General features: G+C 39.0%; 1 protein-coding gene across 1 annotated transcript in view; it reads right to left on the bottom strand.

The window, feature by feature from the left end:
- IFT56 (intraflagellar transport 56) overlaps window positions 1–20,364 on the bottom strand; it is a gene marked incomplete at both ends in the record, with an annotated part of 48,716 nt that overhangs the window by 26,620 nt on the left and 1,732 nt on the right. The window contains 6 exons of the mRNA XM_084278618.1: window positions 1,600–1,702; window positions 2,752–2,826; window positions 3,219–3,390; window positions 4,675–4,820; window positions 6,472–6,521; window positions 13,716–13,830. Coding sequence (XP_084134744.1) covers window positions 1,600–1,702; window positions 2,752–2,826; window positions 3,219–3,390; window positions 4,675–4,820; window positions 6,472–6,521; window positions 13,716–13,830 — 661 coding nt within the window. The remainder of the gene's footprint in view (window positions 1–1,599; window positions 1,703–2,751; window positions 2,827–3,218; window positions 3,391–4,674; window positions 4,821–6,471; window positions 6,522–13,715; window positions 13,831–20,364) is intronic.

The following is a 20,364-nucleotide window of genomic DNA, read 5'->3' as shown; positions in this document are numbered from 1 at the left end:
GACTCCACAGCCTCTCTGGGCAGCCAGTTCCAGGGTTCCATCACCCTCACAGTGAAAAAGTTCCTCCTTATATTCACATGGCAACTTCCTATGCTCCAGCTTTCCACCTGTTGCCCCTTGTCCTGTGGCTGGCCATCACTGAGAAGAGCCCGGCTCCATTCTCCTGACTCTCACCCTTTACATATTTATAGTCTCCTCCAAGCTAAACAGGCCCAGCTCCCTCAGCCTGTCCTCATAAGGAAGGTGTTCCACTCCTTTATCATCTTGGTGGCCCTGCGCTGGACTCTTTCAAGGAGTTCTGTGTCCTTCTTGAAGTGAGGGGCCCAGAACTAGACACAATTTTCCAGGTGTGGTCTCACCAGGGCAGAGTAGAGGTGGAGAAGGACCTCTCTTGGCCTACTAACAACACCCCCGTCTAATACACCCCATGATGCCACTGGTCTTCTTAGCCAGAAGGCTGAACAGAGGAAGTTCTGACTAGATGCATGTCTGGACAAGGCTCTAAGCAACCTGTGCTAATTTGACCTATCTTGAATAAAATGTTGTGCTAGAGATCTCCACAGGTCCCTTCTCACCAATAATTTGATTCTGTTCTTTTCCTAGAGCTCTATAAATTTACACGATTTAAGGCAGGGTAATGTATTTTAATAACATAAAATTGTGTGTCTAAATGATACAGCAGGTCACTAACCATTCTCCTTGGATTATGGGGGCTTCATTGTGTTCCCAGTCCCTGCCTTCCAGCTCAGGGGGCTGGGTAGCCTGAGAACAACTGGTCTTACTAATAAGACTGAAGCAAAGAAAGCATTAAGTACCTCAGCTTTTTCCTCATCCTTTGTCACAATGTTCCCCACCTTGCCCCCCTTCTCCTCCCCCCAATAAAGGATGGCGATTCTCCTCAGCCCGCCTTTTGTTTCTCATGTATTTATGGAAACATTTTTTTGTCTTTTACAAAGGAACTTAATCTGCAGTAGCCAGATTAAGTTCTGGTTGGGCTTTGGCCTTTCTGGTTTGTCCCTTCATAATCTCAGTAGTACCTCTCCTGAGTTGCCTGCCCCTTCTTCCAAAGGCCATAAACTGGTTTGCTTTTTTTTTTCCTGAGTTCCCGCCAAATCTCTGTTTCTCCAGGTGGGTCTTCTTCCCCTCCAGTTCATCTTTTGACACATGGGGATAGCCTGCTCCTGCACCTTTAAGATTTCCTTGTTCACAGTCAGTTTGGCTCATGTTCTGTTTGTGCCATATTTACAGAAATAGCCATCCCTGCCTTCACAGGACATACACCTACCATTCCCAAATATTCAGGCAGCGGAGAAGTCCTCTCTCTACAAACACATAAACACCACCATCCCTAAAGCCATCTCCCACAACTGAAGGAACCTCCAATACTCTGATGAAGTAGATGTATTTGGCTGCACCAAACTAAAGCCCTTCTCTGCAAGCTATGGAAACTCTTGCATCACTACTTTCCAGAGGAACAGAAGATTAAATAAATTCCACTTTACTGCAAATAACAAAAAAAAAAAATAATCAGTCAGTTGAGAACAGATGAATGAGTAACATACCTGAAGCTATGAAAGAACCAGAAAAAGGTGTATTTACCTTGCCGGAGATAGTAAATCACAAGATTCAGTCTTGCCTCAGGAATAACATCAACCAGAGGAGGCAGAACCTGCAAAGCCCCTTCTCCTCCTCGGAACACCACCTGCAGAGAAAAACAGCATATTGATAACTGTGTATCAAAATCTTCTCTATGATGTCTTAATTCACAGAAATTAATCCTTAAATTTCTATATTAACAGTAGGAAAATGGGCAGTGGTACTGACGTTAGCATAATCCCTGCTTTAATGTAACTATAGAATTATGACATGTGACAATCTATCCTGAAGAATATAAAGTATTTAATACATCAGTAAAGATTAACTTAGTTCAGCTTGTAGCTGCTGAAAGCAGTGATGCATTATGTATCAAAGGTTTTAAAGAATAATATGGTCTGAGACAAGAGGGGAACACATACAGAATTACAATTTGCTTATGATATATTAATATGAAAGAATTAGGCTGACAACTCTAAATTTATTTAGAAAGCCACAAGATCCAAAAATGATCAGAAGCAGTAGATTCTTTATACTTTAGCTTCACGTGACAGTTCTTTCAATAAAATCCAACAAACTTTCTTGATGTTGGCAGAGACCAACATTCAAAATAAAGAATGTTAATTTAAAAAAGTCATGCTAGCATGCAACTGCCATCATCTATTTTACTGCAGAAAGCACAAGTATTTTGGAGTTTATCAGCATCTTTTCCCCTATGAACTTCTTGTTAAGTACTTTTTGGATGAAGAGCATTTTCCAGAGTTATACTAATTCCACTCACACTGCTGTAGTACTACGTAAAAGTTCAGGGTCATGCATTTTAACTTGTTTCTACAGTGTCCTTATTGACTTGGCTCCACAAAATACCTTACAAGGTATTCTTACAGGACATAAATTATTTTACTATGCCATTGAGAACAAAAACAACAGCATTATTTTCTTGACACAGTTGCAAACTGTCAGGGAAAAATTTCAGGGAAAAAATAATACACTTGATAGCACATTGATTATACAGGTAGGATTTCTGGAATGAGACTTATACAGCAGCAGAGATTCAACTGGGTCTGCAATTCCCAAAATATTCCTTTTTATGAACCATCAAGAAAAGGTCTACAAATGACTGCAGTTCAAATCAAGTCCAAGAAACACACTGCTCACCAGATTGTGCTTAATGAGCTCCTTGCCAAACTCAAAAGATGATGAGGCACTGTCCGTCAAGTTCTTGAGCTCTGCCTGGAATGATATACATTCCAAAATTTTAACATGAAAACAAAAAGGCACATCAGTATAAATAGAGCTTCATAGGAGCCCCAAAGCTGATAGAGAGTTCTAACTGGCTCATAGGAAGATTCTTTCCTTCTCACTTCTATGTGCTGATTTTAGCAGTTAGATAAGACATACAGAGATAAGGTCAAAAGGGAACTGGGAAATCTGTAAGACCACTGTGCACACAAGGGGACAGACGGCTTAATACTAATGAAAGTGAAATAGGTGACATTCCTGAGAAAGGCACAATGACAAGATAAAGGCCATTATCAACATCGCTGATTAAGATAGATAGCAAGGAAAAGAAGCCTGCACTTCAACTAAAACAAAGGTGAACAGAAGGGCTATCCAATGGATACCTCAGCAGCCTTCCCGTTGTAAAGTCGGAAATGGTTACAAGCCTTAAGGTTAAGAGCAATGGTGCTGTCAGGAACTTGCTGAAGATAAACAGCTAGTACTTCCTGTGATACATCATAGTAATCCAGTCTGTAATAGCATAGGGCCACATATACATTCAGAGCCAGGTATTCCCTGCAGGAAAAGGGATTAAAGAAAACATTAAATCCAACCGGATAGTTATACTACAGAACATAAAATCAGTGACAAAGCTCTCACAGGTCTATAAATCTTTTACAAGCACATCAAAACTCGTGTTTCTGAGAAATGCTTATTATATGTCTTTGGAGCTCTAGTTTGTTAGGTAAGATTCCACAGATCCAGATTCATATTAGTTTTTTTCCATAGCATCTACTGCAGCTTTAAAGAATTCCCTATACAGTTCTTGGTTTGCAAATCTGAGAAACAATGGCAACTTCACACTAAGGAAATGCACAGAAGACAAACACTCATTTGGTGTGGCAGAACAGGATTTTCTATGCAGTATGTGCAAAGATATTTAATATGTACGTAAAACTGAAAATATTTTAATGGATATTATTATCTTACACCAAGTACAATTATTCAAAAACTCCTCACCATTACAAGCTATCAAGCCAGAACTAGACACAGAAATAAGACAGGCATTTGTGGCAGCAATAAATAAAAGGATAATTGTTATGATGGTTACTCATTTAGCTTTGAGTGATTTCTTCTACAGAGGACTTGGAAGTTAAAATCTCTTCCTTAGGCATTACATGACATACTTCCATACATTAAGATGGACTTCTCTGAAGCATTCAAGGGAGATACTACTGAAAGATAGCTACATATTCTGGGACACCAGTTTCTCTTTTACTAAAGAATACTTCCAGCCACTTCAATAGTAAAAACTTGCAGAATATGATAGGAAAAAAAAACATCAAGAAGTGCCACAGCAGGATAAATAGAAACGGAAAGAATTTTGGGCTTAATGGAATAAGGAACTCTCTATGTAAAATTAAGAACTGAACACTTTTTAGAAAGGGTAAAAGGTGAAGGAGAAGTCAGTAATAACAAGCAAGGGTCACCAGACTGGCTGTCAGAAGGGGGACCCACCCAACACCCCCCAGCCCCCCCCAAAAAAACCCCCACAAACCCTAAAGACAAAGCAGGTATATAACTACATATAATTTCAGAAGAAATAAGTTTAAAAAGTCTCAGAATGAATTACACAAAAATCTCACTAAAAGCCCACAATGGAGAGCTGACTTAAACATGCATTTTCCAACAATGATTAGCAATGAACAAATTGTGGGGGGCTGCATCTTGTGCTCATTTTGTTGTGGAAAAGGGACACAAAGTACTTGGGGAAAATTCCTACTATAAGAAACCAAGCAGCTAAATGGAATTCAAACACCATCAGAGACACTGCAGTAGGGTATACATGGAGATGCCCACCGATTCTCCAGAAGAATGCGCTTGTATATATCAATAGCTTCTTGGTAATGGGACCGCATGTAGTGGATAGATGCCAGACTAAGCTGATCTTCTGTAATGTCTTGCAGATTCTGGTGAGAGCTCATCAGTTTCTTCTCATCACTGAACTAAAAAAACCAAAACAAACCTGACACATTCTCGAAGAGTTCAGTGACGGGGCGGGGGAAAAAGTTAATTAGCTGGATTAGTTCTGTCCTTGCTGGCATACAGCAGGTGATTCATATTAAACATCTGGAAAACCTCTATTACTTTAAAGTTAATGTGACCAGTGGAGAAAGCCAAACATTAAAGAAGCAGACCAGTTGAAACTAGAGAAATGGGAGGCTAAAACTAAGTACACGTTTTCCTTTAAGGTGTGTTTTAGACATAATTACATGACAGATGCCTTGATGGATAAGAGGAAAAGAGCTGAATCAATTATTTCAAAAACAGAATTTTGCAACACAAGATTTGACTGTTATTGTTTAAGCCAGCAAAACTTCTGCTGTTTGTAGATCCAAATCTTATTCTCCTGGATAGCAGGAAAATGCAAGGCTTGCCAACACAACAGCAGTAATTTTCAGAAGACTTCTTTACAGCCCTAATAAATTCTCTTTAATCAACCCCTAAAAAATTCTAGTTTCTTTAACTAAACAGTTTATTTTTAAAACCATTGCTGTACAGCACAACCATACACAAGGATGAAAATAAGGAACAGAAAATATACCCATTATATTGTATTACAACAGTAAAATTGAGGCTATTCACCTAATCGATCTAAGTGAATCACTTAGTCCAGGCCTTCCCTTTGCTGTTTCTGCTGATTCAACAGTAATTACAAATTTCTCTTACATGCAAATTTGGTTTTACAGATTTGTTTTTCATTTATCTGCTCAGTTTTTGTCAAATCCTTTTCCTTGCTCTCTGAGCTAGTCACAGACTGATACTCCAATACAAAGGCAGGAGAATGTGCTTAACAGAACAGCAGTGGGCTTCATTTATTTGTAAACACCATTATGTCCAAAGATTGACTACACAAACTAGGAATTATTCAACTTCTCTTTATCAGAGACATCTGTAAGTGCCAGTGTCACTACAGAAATGTTTTGAGATTTCTCTCTCAAACTTAACACTTAATTAAAGAGAACATCAAAGCTAACATTCAGGAGTTACACTTTCTTTCACACAAATCTCAGTCTCTTGAGCAGCACAGTACTTAAATTCAAAACAGGATGGTATAAAAACAAATTGAAGGCAATATAGTTGTGTATGGTAAGTGAAATAGGCATTTAATTTTTGATGAAGTTAAAGTATATTTCATGCTATAAACAATATTATGTCTTGGATACTGAATGTCTTAGGAAGATCAATAATAGCATAGAGACTACTTTCCTCAAAATTGCTAAGTATAAAAGCTGCAAATTAGAGAAATGTGTTACATTTCAAAGAAAAATAAAAATAGTGACTTATAAATTTCTGATTCTGTTCAAGTCTCAGGTTCCATGTAAACAAAACAACCACCAGGTTCCTGTTGTGTGACTTATATGGAGTAAGTTGGTAAAACTTTCCTTAGATACATGCTGAGAGCATCTATTCTGAGATCATGTTTTCACATTTACTTTCTCCTCCACATTTGAATACAGTAGGGTAGTTGTAAAAAAATGTTTGTTCTCCTGCCATCACAGACATTTTAATTATTCTGCCAGGCTGCCAGCATGAATTACACATTACCCAATTGAAAAAAAAAAACAAAGAATGAGTGAAGAAAAGACATCATACCTTATGTGCCAGGTGAAAGAGTAAACGGTTCTGGAGACGACTCTTAGGAGCTGTAAGGAAAATTCAGTAAGTATCACTGCAAAGAACAACTTGGGGTGCCTCTTCCTAACTCCCTTTCTCAACAGACATACATGCACCATATTCTTTCATTAACTACACCAAGCACAGTTCTATGCAGGTCAAGCCCAGGTGAAGGTTCTACCAATTTTAGAGTGCTTGAAAGGCGTTCCTGTTTCCCATCTTCATTCCCTGCTCATTCTCTGCTTTCCATGAGCCTTAAAACCTGTATGAATTGCACTATCATTTGCCCGCAGGGCGTTCTGGATAGTTCTCTGGTTTTGCACAACTGACACACAGCAGAGCAGAGCACCTTTTACAAACTAAAAAGCAGCAACAGACATAATCAAGGCTCCTTCTATGATAGGTCTTATTTGAATTAAGTTGTGATTCATAATTTTAAGAATCTTATCAACTTGCAGCATATTGTAAAACCCACGGCTGCTACCATTTGGTTACATATGCATATGTTACATAAGCATTATACTTAGTTCTAATATTTCTTCTGTCCTTAGTAACAAAAGGCACATCAAAGAATCCCGCAGTCACAGCAACTATGTTTCAAACTAAGATATGCTGAGAGATTTAAAGGAGACATTTCACTTCTGCAGCCACTAAAGATCATGAAATTTCTGCTCTAGCAGGACCAGTAATTCCATTTAACTCATTTCATATGACACAAATTATTAACTGTAGAGCTTTAAGTCACTGGAGATAGACTCGTGTTTCACTGAGAGTGGCAAAGGTCCTCATCCAACAGAGCTATTAATTTCTTTTGCAAGCAGTCTTCCAAAAAGCTTTCCCTTGTTTTCTGTATTTTCTTTAGCTTACTCAGTTAATAATCACTCTCATTCTAACTCAGACCAACCAGCTGGCGACCTATGTTCCACAGAAGGGATGTACAGGGACTCTTTACAAGAAGCAGAACTACTTACTCTATTTATGAAGCCACAAATGTGCAGAGTTAGCAAAGCAATGGTCTGTAACACAAGGCTATAATTTTCCTGATATCCTAAACCATGAAAGAGGGTTCAAACCACCAAAACCTCTCCTCTTCCCCCTCCAAGACAGAATTTTCTAATAATAAGTTAGATTTTTTTTTTAAAGCAATTTAGGGAGAGATTTCCAGATTTCTTACTCTTTCTTTACACAGTAAGTGAGCTTTGTAACACAGCGAGCAATGCCAAAACCCAGACCAGTCTCATCAAGTTGGCAGTGTAAGGCTGTCAACCGACTTCTGATAGGCACAACAATTATTTCTCTCTTCTTCTCCTTCTCAACATATGTTACTTAATCAAGTTCCTAAAAAAGAGGACAGTGAATTGTACCTTTAAAGAACTGCTAGAACAGAGAAGTTGCAAAAGGCAAAGGTGGTATGAGAGAGTTCTCATAAAACCACAACATCTTTTCTGTTCTACAGTCAATCCTGTATAAGCAGCAGTTGTATAACTGACATGACAACACATTCTAGAAATTATTTCATCCATTTAGAGTACCTTAATTTAAATGTATGTTCTTCAAAAGGCTGTCAGCAATGATACTGTAGTAACTCCATATTTTCCCTGACATTAGTTGACACATTTTCATACCAAAATTTAGAAGGATTGCACATGGACCCCACATGTGCTTTAGTGCAAAACTTCAACCAGCCACAACCACCCTTCACGATTCAAAATATCTGATCATCAAAGACTCCAAAAATACAAGCAGGATAGATTGTGGGATTTACATTGAAAATAACTACTGTATAATCACAGTACTATGGGTAAAGACACCGATGTTCCTTTCTGAGTAGACTTTTTTCTTTACTTTGAGCGGGTTTTACCATTAATTTCACTGTGAAAATTGTGACTTGCAACCAAGACTCCCTCAAGAATCTGAACTGGGGCATTTTTGTTTCACTGGTCAACCAATGACTGAAGTGCTGCCCTCACAAACCTGGCATCTGATCTGACATCAAAATTATAATTTACTTCTTGGCAAAAGCTGGAGGGTTAGTCCACATTATTTTACACCTAAAAACAGGCAAAAGGAGAAACACAAGTTTTCATGGTGTGCATGGATATATGAAAGGAGAAAAAAATGTCTTCTTCATATGATATGATAACATCCATTTGATATTCTAGAAAATAACACACTTTTATTTAATGCCAGACAGAGAAGGGGGTGGGCAAAACAATAATTAAAAAACCCCAACAACCTCCTGCTGATATAGTACACAGAACCATGGAAACATTTAATATCAGCTGTTTCTTTTCTCCCAGTGACAAATGCAGGAAGATGAGGAAACATATGATATGGGGTCAGAAGGTCAGATTAGTTTCCAAAAAGGATTTGGTTACGAATATTGGATAAAGCTGTTGTTAGTCACTGAAGGAAGTGATACAACTGCCTCATCAGCGATAATTATTTTTAAGGGACATTAGGCCTGCCCTTTTATTACTCTCTGTTCTACTGAATTTCTTTGTCACTGATCTATTAATGCCACAAGGAAGCCCAATCTTCTTTTCCTGTCCTATTTTTTCAAGATGACTGTACTTTATTGTTGTTGTTATTTGGGGTTGGCTTTTGTTTGTTCGTGGGTTTGGGTTTTTTTTTCTTTTTCTCTGATCAATACTAAGCAATCTAGGGATCATAATTAACATGATGATAATGGTGCATGGAAACAGAGAGGACCATGCTTCAGATGCTGAAGACATCACTGAGGCAGCTGGATAGGATATCTCTCTTTCAAGCTAGGAAACACACTGATATCCCTACACTAGAATTTTTGGCATGATCAGTGCTGATATTCCAGGCACTAAAGTCATTGCTGACATTGACCTTAAAAGCGTTCTGTTTATTTTTACATGGTGACACTGAACAGGGCCTTAGAGGAGTATTAGTTAAAGTATAAGAAACAGCTATAATAATAGTGAAGACAGTTATCTAGTTCAATAGTTATAAAACAAAAAAAAGTTAAGCTCACTAGAAATGGCATCTCAGATTCCTGGCAAGTTCCACATTGCCACCACAGGCAGTAAGAAGATGATGAAATACAGTCATGAACAATCTGTCATTTGTGCCCTCTTGTAAGAGCGCAGGGCAATGCTGGTCACACATCCAGCATTAACAAAAACCATCTAGCAAACATAATGCATATGCTATAGCAGCACTTCATAAATCAACAGACGTAGAACGTATCTTAAAACATACACAAGCAGAAGCTGGTAGGAATGGAACTGTGCTGAGAAGGCTCCAGCCAGCCAGCACAGAAAACAGGACCAGAGGAAACCTTATTTTTGCTGCTCCTGAGAAACACCACCATGCTCACCTGAATACAGTAGCTGAATGAAGCCCTCTGTGCCCAAGAACCATAGTTTCACTGATGGAGGAAAAATGCAAGGGTATGGGAAAAATGGTTGGAAAAAACATAGTCCCACCCACTTGAATAGTGCAACTGTTCTGAATTTTCTTGAATGAAACATATAGAGGACATTAGTTGAAATTTTCCCATTCCCAAAACACTCAAAAGCCAGTTCAACTATGTTGTTATTTGCAATATATACACATTTCATTTCAGTCATGCTCAAGCAGAAATATGTATAAATTAGTATTTTCACTTCCTCACTTGAAAAGTTCCATGTACCAGACTCTGCTGGTTCAAAACTACAGATAAAATGCAATGAAAATTAACTACTGTTCTCAAAAAGATACAGTACAAGCAAGAAAACAGATAATTTTGCATGTAGGGGAACATGCAGTCTAAAGAAAAAGAAAACCCAGGAACTTTTCCATGCCCACTGGTAACTGCACATTTTCACCAGTGACTATGACTGACACCTGGCAAACATTAGTACATTCATAAGCAAAACTCGTTTGGAAAATGTGGTTTTCTTCCTAACTCATCTGTGTTCTGCTTTTATACAGTATTGCTCCTTCCAGTATAGGCTGTGAAATGAGAAGTATTTGTGCTCAGTGAAACCACACACAGATCTGACACACGCAGAGTTGTGAAGAAGTAAACTAATTACAAAGCTTTACCCATGAAAAATTAGAAGGGAGGAGGGAAAAAAAGAGAAGATTTCTTTAATGACTGGTTCAGCAACACAACCCTGCCTGTGCATGAATCTTAAATTTAATTGTAAAATTTTGTTTATCCTAAAAGGCCTGTTTTTCATAACAGATTTAACTGCAGCCCCACTTACGTGCACATTTTGTGGTTTAAAAGAACACTGTTAGTTCTTGTGTTTTTCTTAATGCAGTGCTAGCCAACAGCTTCTGAGAGCACTGTGCAGGCTAAACACAAGGTTCCGTTGCCAGGATCACCGTGCAAGTGTGCCAGGCTGAGTTTCTGGTACTTGTCCTATGCAAGACACAGGAACTAGGAAATGCAGTATAACTATAAAGCAAAATACTCCTTAAAAAATGTAATTTATTATTATTTAGTAAACCAAGATGAAGACTTTCAGCCTTATTCTCCCAAGACTAGATGGGCTAGCATACAGCATGGAAACATATGTTCAGCCAATATATGACAGCACAGATTCAAAAGGAGTAAACAAAGCATCACTTGGCAGCTTCACTATGGGATGACTATGAAATAACAGTAGCTGACTCAAAGTAACTCTACCCTCACTTCAGACCCAGGAACATTAGTAACTGTAATGTAAGGGGACAGCAGGGAAAAAGGAGAAGCCAGAAATATCTGAAAGGAATTTGGAAGAAAGCCTAAGGGAGATAAAGTACAGCTCTAATGAAAAACCTTCAAAGAAGAATTTTTTCTTTATTGCCTTTTTGCTCTACTTCTTAGGTTATATTTGCAGTAATTCTGTTTATGTGACTTTTGATATACAGATTTATTCTTTCCTGAGAGAATGTACCATGAAGTTTTAATTAAGTAATGACAAGCTAGGAGAACACTTTACACCCATTATAAAATAAACATAAAACCTTGCTCCACAAGAGACTGTGGACTATATATCTTGTACGAAATGCAATAATTACCTCATGGATTTTAATGCTAATTTCCTATTTTTTAAGTATTTTTTGCCAAACCATTAACAATTTTCTTTTAAGTAACAGTACATGGCAAGAAGGAACTGCTATTTGATCTCTAGGTATTTACACGTTTTGTGGAAAATCTCTTCTAGAAAGCTAGCTGACATTTATGTTCCCTCTCACACCGAGATTCTATCACTGTAGAAATTTAGAATTATAGCTGAAAATATATTTCTCCCTCGTATGTTTTAGCACCATTGTACTTTCAGGGACTCAGCATAACTGCAGCAATGAACAGCAAGCAGTATGCAAGGATTCAGGCAAAATAATCCCAAAATAGCAATGGTAAGCAGCCCAACACTAACACTACTTTTTTCAGCAGTGTTCAAGGCAGTACTGGATAAACAGTGGTGTTCTAGAGACTTCACCTGTTGCCTTTATATCCAATGAAATATTTTGCCTCTTCAGGATCTTTGCAAAACCATAGAAGAGATCACAAGATGTTATGACATCAACTGTCAATAACACATTGCAAATGGCCATCACTGGTACAATCCTAAAATGCTTAGAAAACCTAAACAAGGATCTCTCTGGAGTGAAAATAAAATGGTTCAACCTCAATGCAAGAAAGACTGAAGCAATAGGAGTGGAAATACACAACACCTGGAAGCCTTCAATGGCGAAAGGACAAGTGTCACAAATCTTCAGCTGTGAGTGCCTCCAAGCTTGACCAAACTTAAGAGGCCAGAAACTGTTGGTTTTACAATACTCTCAAGAAAGCTTTACTACCTCACTAAAAACACAGGCTTGCTGTCCTTCTTAAACAATTACATAAAATCAGGAACTGATATCACTAGTGTGAGCACACAGTTATTCTCTGTTCCTCCCTCAGCTATGTTTGGTTTGCACTCCTTTCTTAGTATTCCTGCCCTGTCCTCTTGCACTAGTGTACCACTAACCATACCCCCTACCCTGCCACTCACCACACTACTACAAACTAACCTGAAAATTACCCTTCCCTCACTGACAGCTCACAGTTAATAAAGATGAATGCCCAGCTGTGTGTCTGTCATCTCTAGAACACATTGCTGTAATTCACATTACGTGAAGCTGACAACAAGTCCTAGATTGTAATCTCCAAAACTCAAATCTGTGGTACAGTAAAGATTAAATTATTTTCTGTGAACACTGGAAATTTACACACCTCTGAAACAGTTGTGCATAAAACTTTTTACAGTTGGAAGCAAAACATCGCCAGTTGTGGGATTCAAGCTCAGCATGATCTTTCAGAAGATTTAAAAGTGATACAAAAATCTAATTATTTCTAAAAGATACTACTAAACTGTCCCTTCTGAAGGCACTCTTTGGCAATAGCAGAAAGTACACAATTATTTTCTCCCTACTCTAATTTCAGCTCAAGACCAGAAGACTAAAAAAAGAAATAAAAGAGAAAATACCCATACTTTGATAACAGTTTTGCCCTAAAAAAGCAATTGTCAGATCTTGACTGAGAGGATCACTACTGTTAATTCCACTTCAAAAGCAGCGATGCTGCGGTTATGGGAAACAATATAAATAGAAAATGTTGGGTAACAAAATTAAACTGCAGAAACATTTTTAGACTGTAAAAATTGTCTTGGAATCTAATCTCCATTCCTCTTCTTTAAATGATCTCATGCGTGTTCAAGACTAAAGTAGAAATTTAACAATGCGACTGCAACGACCTCCACACCTTGAAGAGTCAGATACCTACTGTCTGACTTGTAGGGCAAGAGGGTGACCTACTAAGCCATTCAAGTTATGTAAGCAGAATTCTTGTCCACATCAGGGAGAATGCTGAACTCTCTCAGATGCCTATTTTTTGATAATTTCACTGCACTGGCTCAGAGACATGGAACCAGTCAAAACCATGGGGATCAGCATATGCTGGGTTTTGTATTTAGAAATTAATAAGAGAAATTATTTTCCAGTTGTTTCCTTCAATTACAGTTGCTCCACCTGCCCAAGGTATTTTTAGGAAGCAAACTGCACCATAACTCTCCTGTGAAATGAAAAACAAAAACCAAAAAAAAGTCAAACAAAAAACCCACCTTTATTCAAAATATCCTTTACTCCTATGAAAAAACCACATTGAATACTTCATCTGGAAATCAGTTCAAGTGTTGAAGTTAGCAAGTAGTCCTTTCCATCACAGACAAGCATCTCACCTTTCAAGGCTGCTTGTTCAGCTTGTGTATACATCCCTAAAAAGAAGTATGTACAGGCAAGGTTCACCCAAACATCTGGATTGCAAGATGGTTGTTTGGTTAAGGCCTCATATTCCTGTAACAGAAGAGAGGGTTGACTTTTTAAAAATATGGAAGAACACACTTATATTAAATATTATTATTTCTTCCACCATTTTACAATTTAACATTATTGAGATCAAATGATTTATTCTCAAGTTCATTGCAGATATTACAGTGAAAGGATTACATTTTAACCTAAGATAGGCCCCTTGCTCTTTTTTGTTTACAACAATTAACAGACAACAGGGACAAGGAGCTCTATAAATCTTCACTGCAGTAGCATGAATTCTGTCAGTACTGGAGTTATAAATGTATATATAATATTAGTATTATTATATATGTAGTTATTATAAATACATACTTATTTATACTTATAAAAGATAAATATATCAAATTTATAAAGGCATCAACACAACCAACTTTTTGTCAGTCTTTTACAATGCTTTACTAACTTCTCAGTCAAAGCGTGGGAACCATAAGCACCAGAAAAATCTCTTTGTGAATGCTTATTGGAGGAAGTGTTAAACATGCTTTTATAAACCTCTAGGTCTTATTTATAGATTAAACCAGTGGTCTCAAAAACGGGATCTGCACACCCCAGTATTTGTATAATACCATTGGGTGCAGGAAGAACTTTTTTTTTTGGCAACATTAATAACTAAAATATTTTTAACCTAGTGTTTATTTCATCTTTATCTCATCCATTTTTAATTTCTATTTCTACATAATATATTAGCACATGTATATCATTTATATATATATATATATATATATATATATGTATGCATGCCAGGAGAGCGTGCTGAAAAAATTCTTTACTTTTTTTTACAGGGGTGCATGACCAAAATTGTTTGGAGACCACTGCATTAAAATACAAGCCCACAAGTCAGTATTGGGTAAATTCAAGATACCCTAATAGCAAAGATATAATTATAGTAAATATTACTAAACTGTGCCTAACTTCAGCATTTCCCATTTAAAAACTTACAGCCAAATGCAGTAGAAAACCACTAGATACAACATTCTGTTATTTCTTACACCTCCACATTGTGTATCATAGAATCATAGAATGGTCTGGGTTGGAAGGGACTCCAAGGATCATAGAGTTCCAACTCTCCCCTGCCACAGGCAGGGACACCAACCTCCAGGCCTAGGTCCAGACAAGGTTGCCCAGGGCCCCATCCAACCCGGCCTTGAACACTTCCAGGGATGGGGCATCCACCACCTCTTTGGGCAGTCCGTTCCAGTGGAACTGCCCAAACCGTTCCACTCTCTCTGTATAGAACTTCCCCCTAATATCTAATCTAAACAAGCCCAACTCCCTCAGCCTCTCTTCACAGGGGAGGTGCTCCAGCCCTCTAATCAACTTTGTGGCCCTCCTCTGAAACCTCCCCAACAGTTCCACATCTTTCTTGCATTTGGGGCCCCAGATCTGCACACAGTACTCCAGATGGAGCCTCACAAGGGCTGTGTATCCCTGTCACTTAAATGGCTTCATTTCTTGTTATTTGTGAAACAGTAAAAAACTTACCAGAGCAATCTTTCAATCTATTTATTTAATGAAGGAAAACTTGGCAGCTACCAAACTGTGATATTCCTGAAGATAAACATATTTGTTCTGCATAACAATAGGTATTAAAAACAGAGGCAGGGAGACTTCTCAGTGTAATTTTTTCCTCTGTCAGATGTCTGTTAAATTACTAGGAAGGACCATCCCAGTGGAGGTGCCTTCTACTAGTGGTCTTCCTCTCTCTCCATCCAGCCATGTCCAAGAAGCAGAGTGACATAAGGCTCTCACAAGACCTGCTGAAAGAATGCCATCCACATACTCCCAATCACAATAAGCCTCTCATGCGTCCCAACAGCACAACCCCTTATTGACTTGGTACTCTTCCTCCAAATATATGAATTGGAATTTCCCTCTGCCTGGGGAGAGTTTACCAGATTGGGCCACTACGGGTGGAAGACTTTGTACCTCTGGGGGAAAGGCACAGATGTGTATATAGCACTAGATAAAATAAACCATGACCAAAGGACAATGAAGCCCAAGAACAGAAACATGCTGACAACAATAAAGTTTATAGTTTGTGAGCATAAAGTTTTGTTGTTTTTTTTCCTGTTGCCAAATGAAAGTAAACTGCACTTCCAAACTCAGAAGATATTGGTAATGTATGTCCTTAAAAGCCAGCTTAGTCTTGATAGTGCTTCAGGGACTAGCTGTCGTTCAAGATTATAAATAAATATATAAACAAATAGAGAAGAAAAGAAAAGAAAACATTTACATAGAGGCCAACCTTTCCTACTGAGGCCAGTTCTATCTTGACGTAGGCTTGTCACAAAGCTCTGAGAGACAGGTCACTGCTGTTTATTGGGACCATCTGGAATCTTTCAAAATCCGTTCAGATTAAATACACCCGAAGGTCTCTTTCAGCTATGGCTTCAGGCAGATTAATTACAAAAGACAAAGTGCATAAACACAAGTCATGTTCTGGCTTGGCCATTCAAAGCAAGCAATAAATAAAGAGTGCTCTAGCAGTACCAGTGTGAATCTATGGAAACACAGTAAATAAATGTGAAGACTATTAGTGCTCCTTACCCTGTAGTTCTGGGCCATGAGCCCAGACTATATGCTGTTGCCCCTTTCCTCACTAAAAGGCATTCAACATCAGACTCCCAAAGACTACTTCAGCTTTCCTCCCTCCTCTCCAAAAAGAACCCTACAAACCAAGCAAACTAAATACTCCAAAAGCTTTCCCAACAGTCAACCTGTGACATATTTTTGCCAACCAGGAGCATAACAACACCTTGCTATTTCACCTCCTCCACCTCTCTCCCTTATCACAAGACACAGGCACTTTTCCTCAAAAGCAAGCTGCCAAGTTGATAGCCTGCAACTATGGACACCTACTGACAATGCTGAGGCCAGCAGGATTCTCCTCAGTGCCCTTACGACTTGTCTGGATTCTTCAAGGCCATAAACACAGATCCTGAGGAGCTAATGAACAGGCCAACCTGTAGGGCTGCCCCACAAGTGCTCATGGGAGATGTGGGGATAATCATCATAACCTGGCTACAGTCATGATGGACTATCCTAGAGAACTTCCCCAAGCTAAATGTCCATCTTTTATTTGTAGCTTCAGCTGTCAGGAACTTGAGTGTACCTGTATTCTCACACTTCCAAGTACTCAAGCAAGACCAGATACTGCTCATGGATGAACCATTACCCTAGTACAGTTCTGTTCCTTTCATGATTTACTATTTGACTGAAATTATCCTCAGCAAAGATAGGGTAGGCAGGAGGACCGAGACAGTGAAGAGGTAGAGCAGCTCCTGATTCTCTGCTAGGAAAGAGGTGGTACGTAGGTGAGACTGCTGGAATCACCATAGGTACTTATGAGATTTTGACAATGCACTGAAGGCTCTGGCCCAAGGATTGTGCTCTGCTCTCATGTGTGGGGGCCATAATGGCATTACGATGTGTGGCAGCCATGCCATGACAGCACTCTGCATGCCTAAGCCTAGTCAGAAGGTGCAGATGTGAAACCTGCTCTTGCTCCCAACCTAGCAGTACACCTGCCCTTGCCAATTCCTCTCTTAAATTGTCAAGACCTCAAATATGTCTTATAACCCCCCACTTTCTTAGGCCCATGCTGCTTCACTTTATAAGATCAGGCAGGTCAGAAATAGAATCATTGGACTGATGCTCTGATTCTGGTCCTTGGGTGACACTGGGAAAATTTTCAGGAAAGGCTTAAGATTAGTGCTATGAACAAGTCATGACAGAAAGACAGGTAGGTTTTTCCCCATTAGGGACAGTAGATGTGGAAGACTCAAGAAAATTAATTAGATGCTGCTATATGATGCCAGGAAGACATTAGCTACTTGGTACTAGCAAAAATCAATTTGTCAATGAAGGAACTTAGACAGTGCCCAGGGGGAAACTGCCACCACAACTGCTGGAAGGGTTGAGCCCAGTGCAGTACCATTTGTAAAGTGGTGTACAGCAGTTAGGAAAATCCCATTATATCAGTGGTGGTGGTATATTCTTTAAGAAATGCCTCTACCTACTAAGAAGGGGAAAGTGTGACCCTAGTGAAGCTGGGTAAAGAATACCTGACTGTTGGGCTGTCTATGACAAGAGAATGTAAATTTTCTCATGTGTAAATTCTCTTATGTGTCAGGTATTTTTCTGTCATTCTCTCCAAAGATATTTTTGGAGCTGGAGATCTCTGTGCTTTTAATTTTTAACTTGCTTCTCCCAGGAGTGGAGGTAGACGGCACCTCAATCCAATTCCCAAGCCTCTCCAAAAGTTGCCATACAACCAGCAGAGCTGGCTCACTATGAAAGTATCATAAATAAAAGGATTACTGAGCAGCATAATTCCATGTACATGGAATACAGACCATGAACTGGGAATACTGTGTCACAGACTATGTGTTGTCACTTGAAGGCACTTAGGTGTGTGAATCATTTAGACTGCCTGTAATGTCACTCTGGAGAATTCCACACAATCTTCTACCCATACTATTTTCAGTGCTCTTGGCACTCCCCAAAGAGTGCTGCAAGATCTCAAAAGTAGAGATAATCAAGGAATTTGTCCTTGAGAATACAGCAACAATGCCTCTGTAAAACAGCAGAGAAGATACAGCATTACACTTCAACCTTGAAGCTGATAACTGAAAGGCAATTCAGCCTCCAAAGTCAGCACTCTTTCCCTTGATTACTACAGCCTTGGGAATTACAACTACAGTGTCCTGTCCCAAAATAAACTACCTTGAGATGCACAGGCTCATTTTCCCCATAGCACCACAAAGTTTTCAGGACTCATTACTGTACCCAATACCAGTCTTAAATAGGGAACGATAGGCCCTGTGATCTCTCGCAAAAAAACCCAAAACCAACCCACACACAAACAAACCAGCGACAAACCACGCATACAAACCTTTTATTGTTCCTACTTGGGCTGAAAAACGGGGGAAAGACGATTATGCTGCCGTTTTTAAAGCCTGAATCTACAGCACCACCTTGTGGTGAACAAAACATCACGTACAGAATCTAATCGCTTTAAAAAAAAAGCAAAGCTGTTACTCCTTTGTTGAATAAAACATTTAAAATGTACTCTGGCCATAAAAGCACCCACCAAGTATTCCAAATAGCAGAATTTATTTGAAAGAAATGGCAAGCTATTTTTCATCTGTGCACAAACATTCTTTTATTAACACCTAACATCTAGACATAAATTAACTACAGTAACTGATTCATAATCTTAATATTCACGTTTAGAGTCGTTGAATTTAAAGTTACCACTATCTCCTATACTACTATTCTACATTCTGTACTATGTATCCTCTCAATCTGATTCACTGAGCATTTCAAACATCTCCAAAGGATGTTTCCTCTTCAATTTTTAAAGGGGGATTGTGTCTTCTCATTTGGAAGCTTCAGAAATTCTATTCCTGCCTCACATGAATCTTGTACACAGGGACACAAAGATGATTAGAGACCTGCAACACCTCCCCTACGAGGAGAGGCTGAGGGAGCTGGGCTTGTTCAGCCTACAGAAGAGAAGGCTGCAGGGGGACCTCACTGCAGCCTTCCAGTACCTGAAGGGAGCAGAGAAACAGGAGGGGAATCAACTTCTTAAAGGGTTAGATAATGGCAGGACAAGGGGGGATGGATTGAAGCTAAAGGAGGGAAGGTTTAGATTAGATATTAGGGGGATGCTTTTTACAGAGAGAGTGGTGAGGTGCTGGAACAGGCTGCCCAGAGAGGTGGTAGATTCCCCATCCCTGGAGGTGTTCATGGCCAGGACCTTGTCTAGATCCAGGCCTGGAGAGAGGTTGGTGGCCCTGCCTGTGGCAGGGGGGTTGGAACTCTGTGATCCTTGGTGTTCCTTCCAACCCAGACCATTCTATGATTCTATGTATTGTAGATAAAATTACATGGTTAAGTGAGGAAAGATGTTGTTCTATAATCTACTTCTCTATGGTTATTTTCTTTCATTAATTTAAAATATAACCCGCTTTTAATATTTAATTAATTTAGTTAATATCACTCCTCGGCCTCTTGGCTAAGATCAAGTGTAGTATCTGTGATTCTGTGATTTCTTCCAAGCAAGAAACTTAACATTCATAACTTCACAGTCACGCTTCACAGCAAATCATGACGGAGATCTCCCCTAGTTGACATCGATGAAAACCACTAAGCTATAAATAGTACAATACAGCATTGTATGGCGAGAGGAATACACCAATGAGGCAAACGATGCACAGGCCAGGTGAGCTGTTTTCAAATCACTAGCCTATATGTAGCCTTGTAGGTATCACCACACCACTCCACAACAGTCCCTGTTCTGGTGTGCACCCTGATTCCATCCCTTAGAGGTACAGAGCAAGGCAGGCAACAAAAATTTGTTAAGTCTTCTACAGAGAAATATGCTAGCACAACTGGCAAGATAAAGGGATCCCAGGGACACTGGTTGCAAATCAACTGGCAACAAACTGAGTTTAATTGGAGACATAAGTGGACACAAAGAAAGAACTGCGTGTGGATTCATACACTGCAAGA

This window comes from Gallinula chloropus (assembly GCF_964237585.1).
Source record: "Gallinula chloropus genome assembly, chromosome: 1".
Classification (NCBI taxonomy): Eukaryota; Metazoa; Chordata; class Aves; order Gruiformes; family Rallidae; genus Gallinula; species Gallinula chloropus.
The sequence above is the reverse complement of the archived record's forward strand: the minus strand, read 5'-3'. Positions and strand labels throughout refer to the sequence as shown.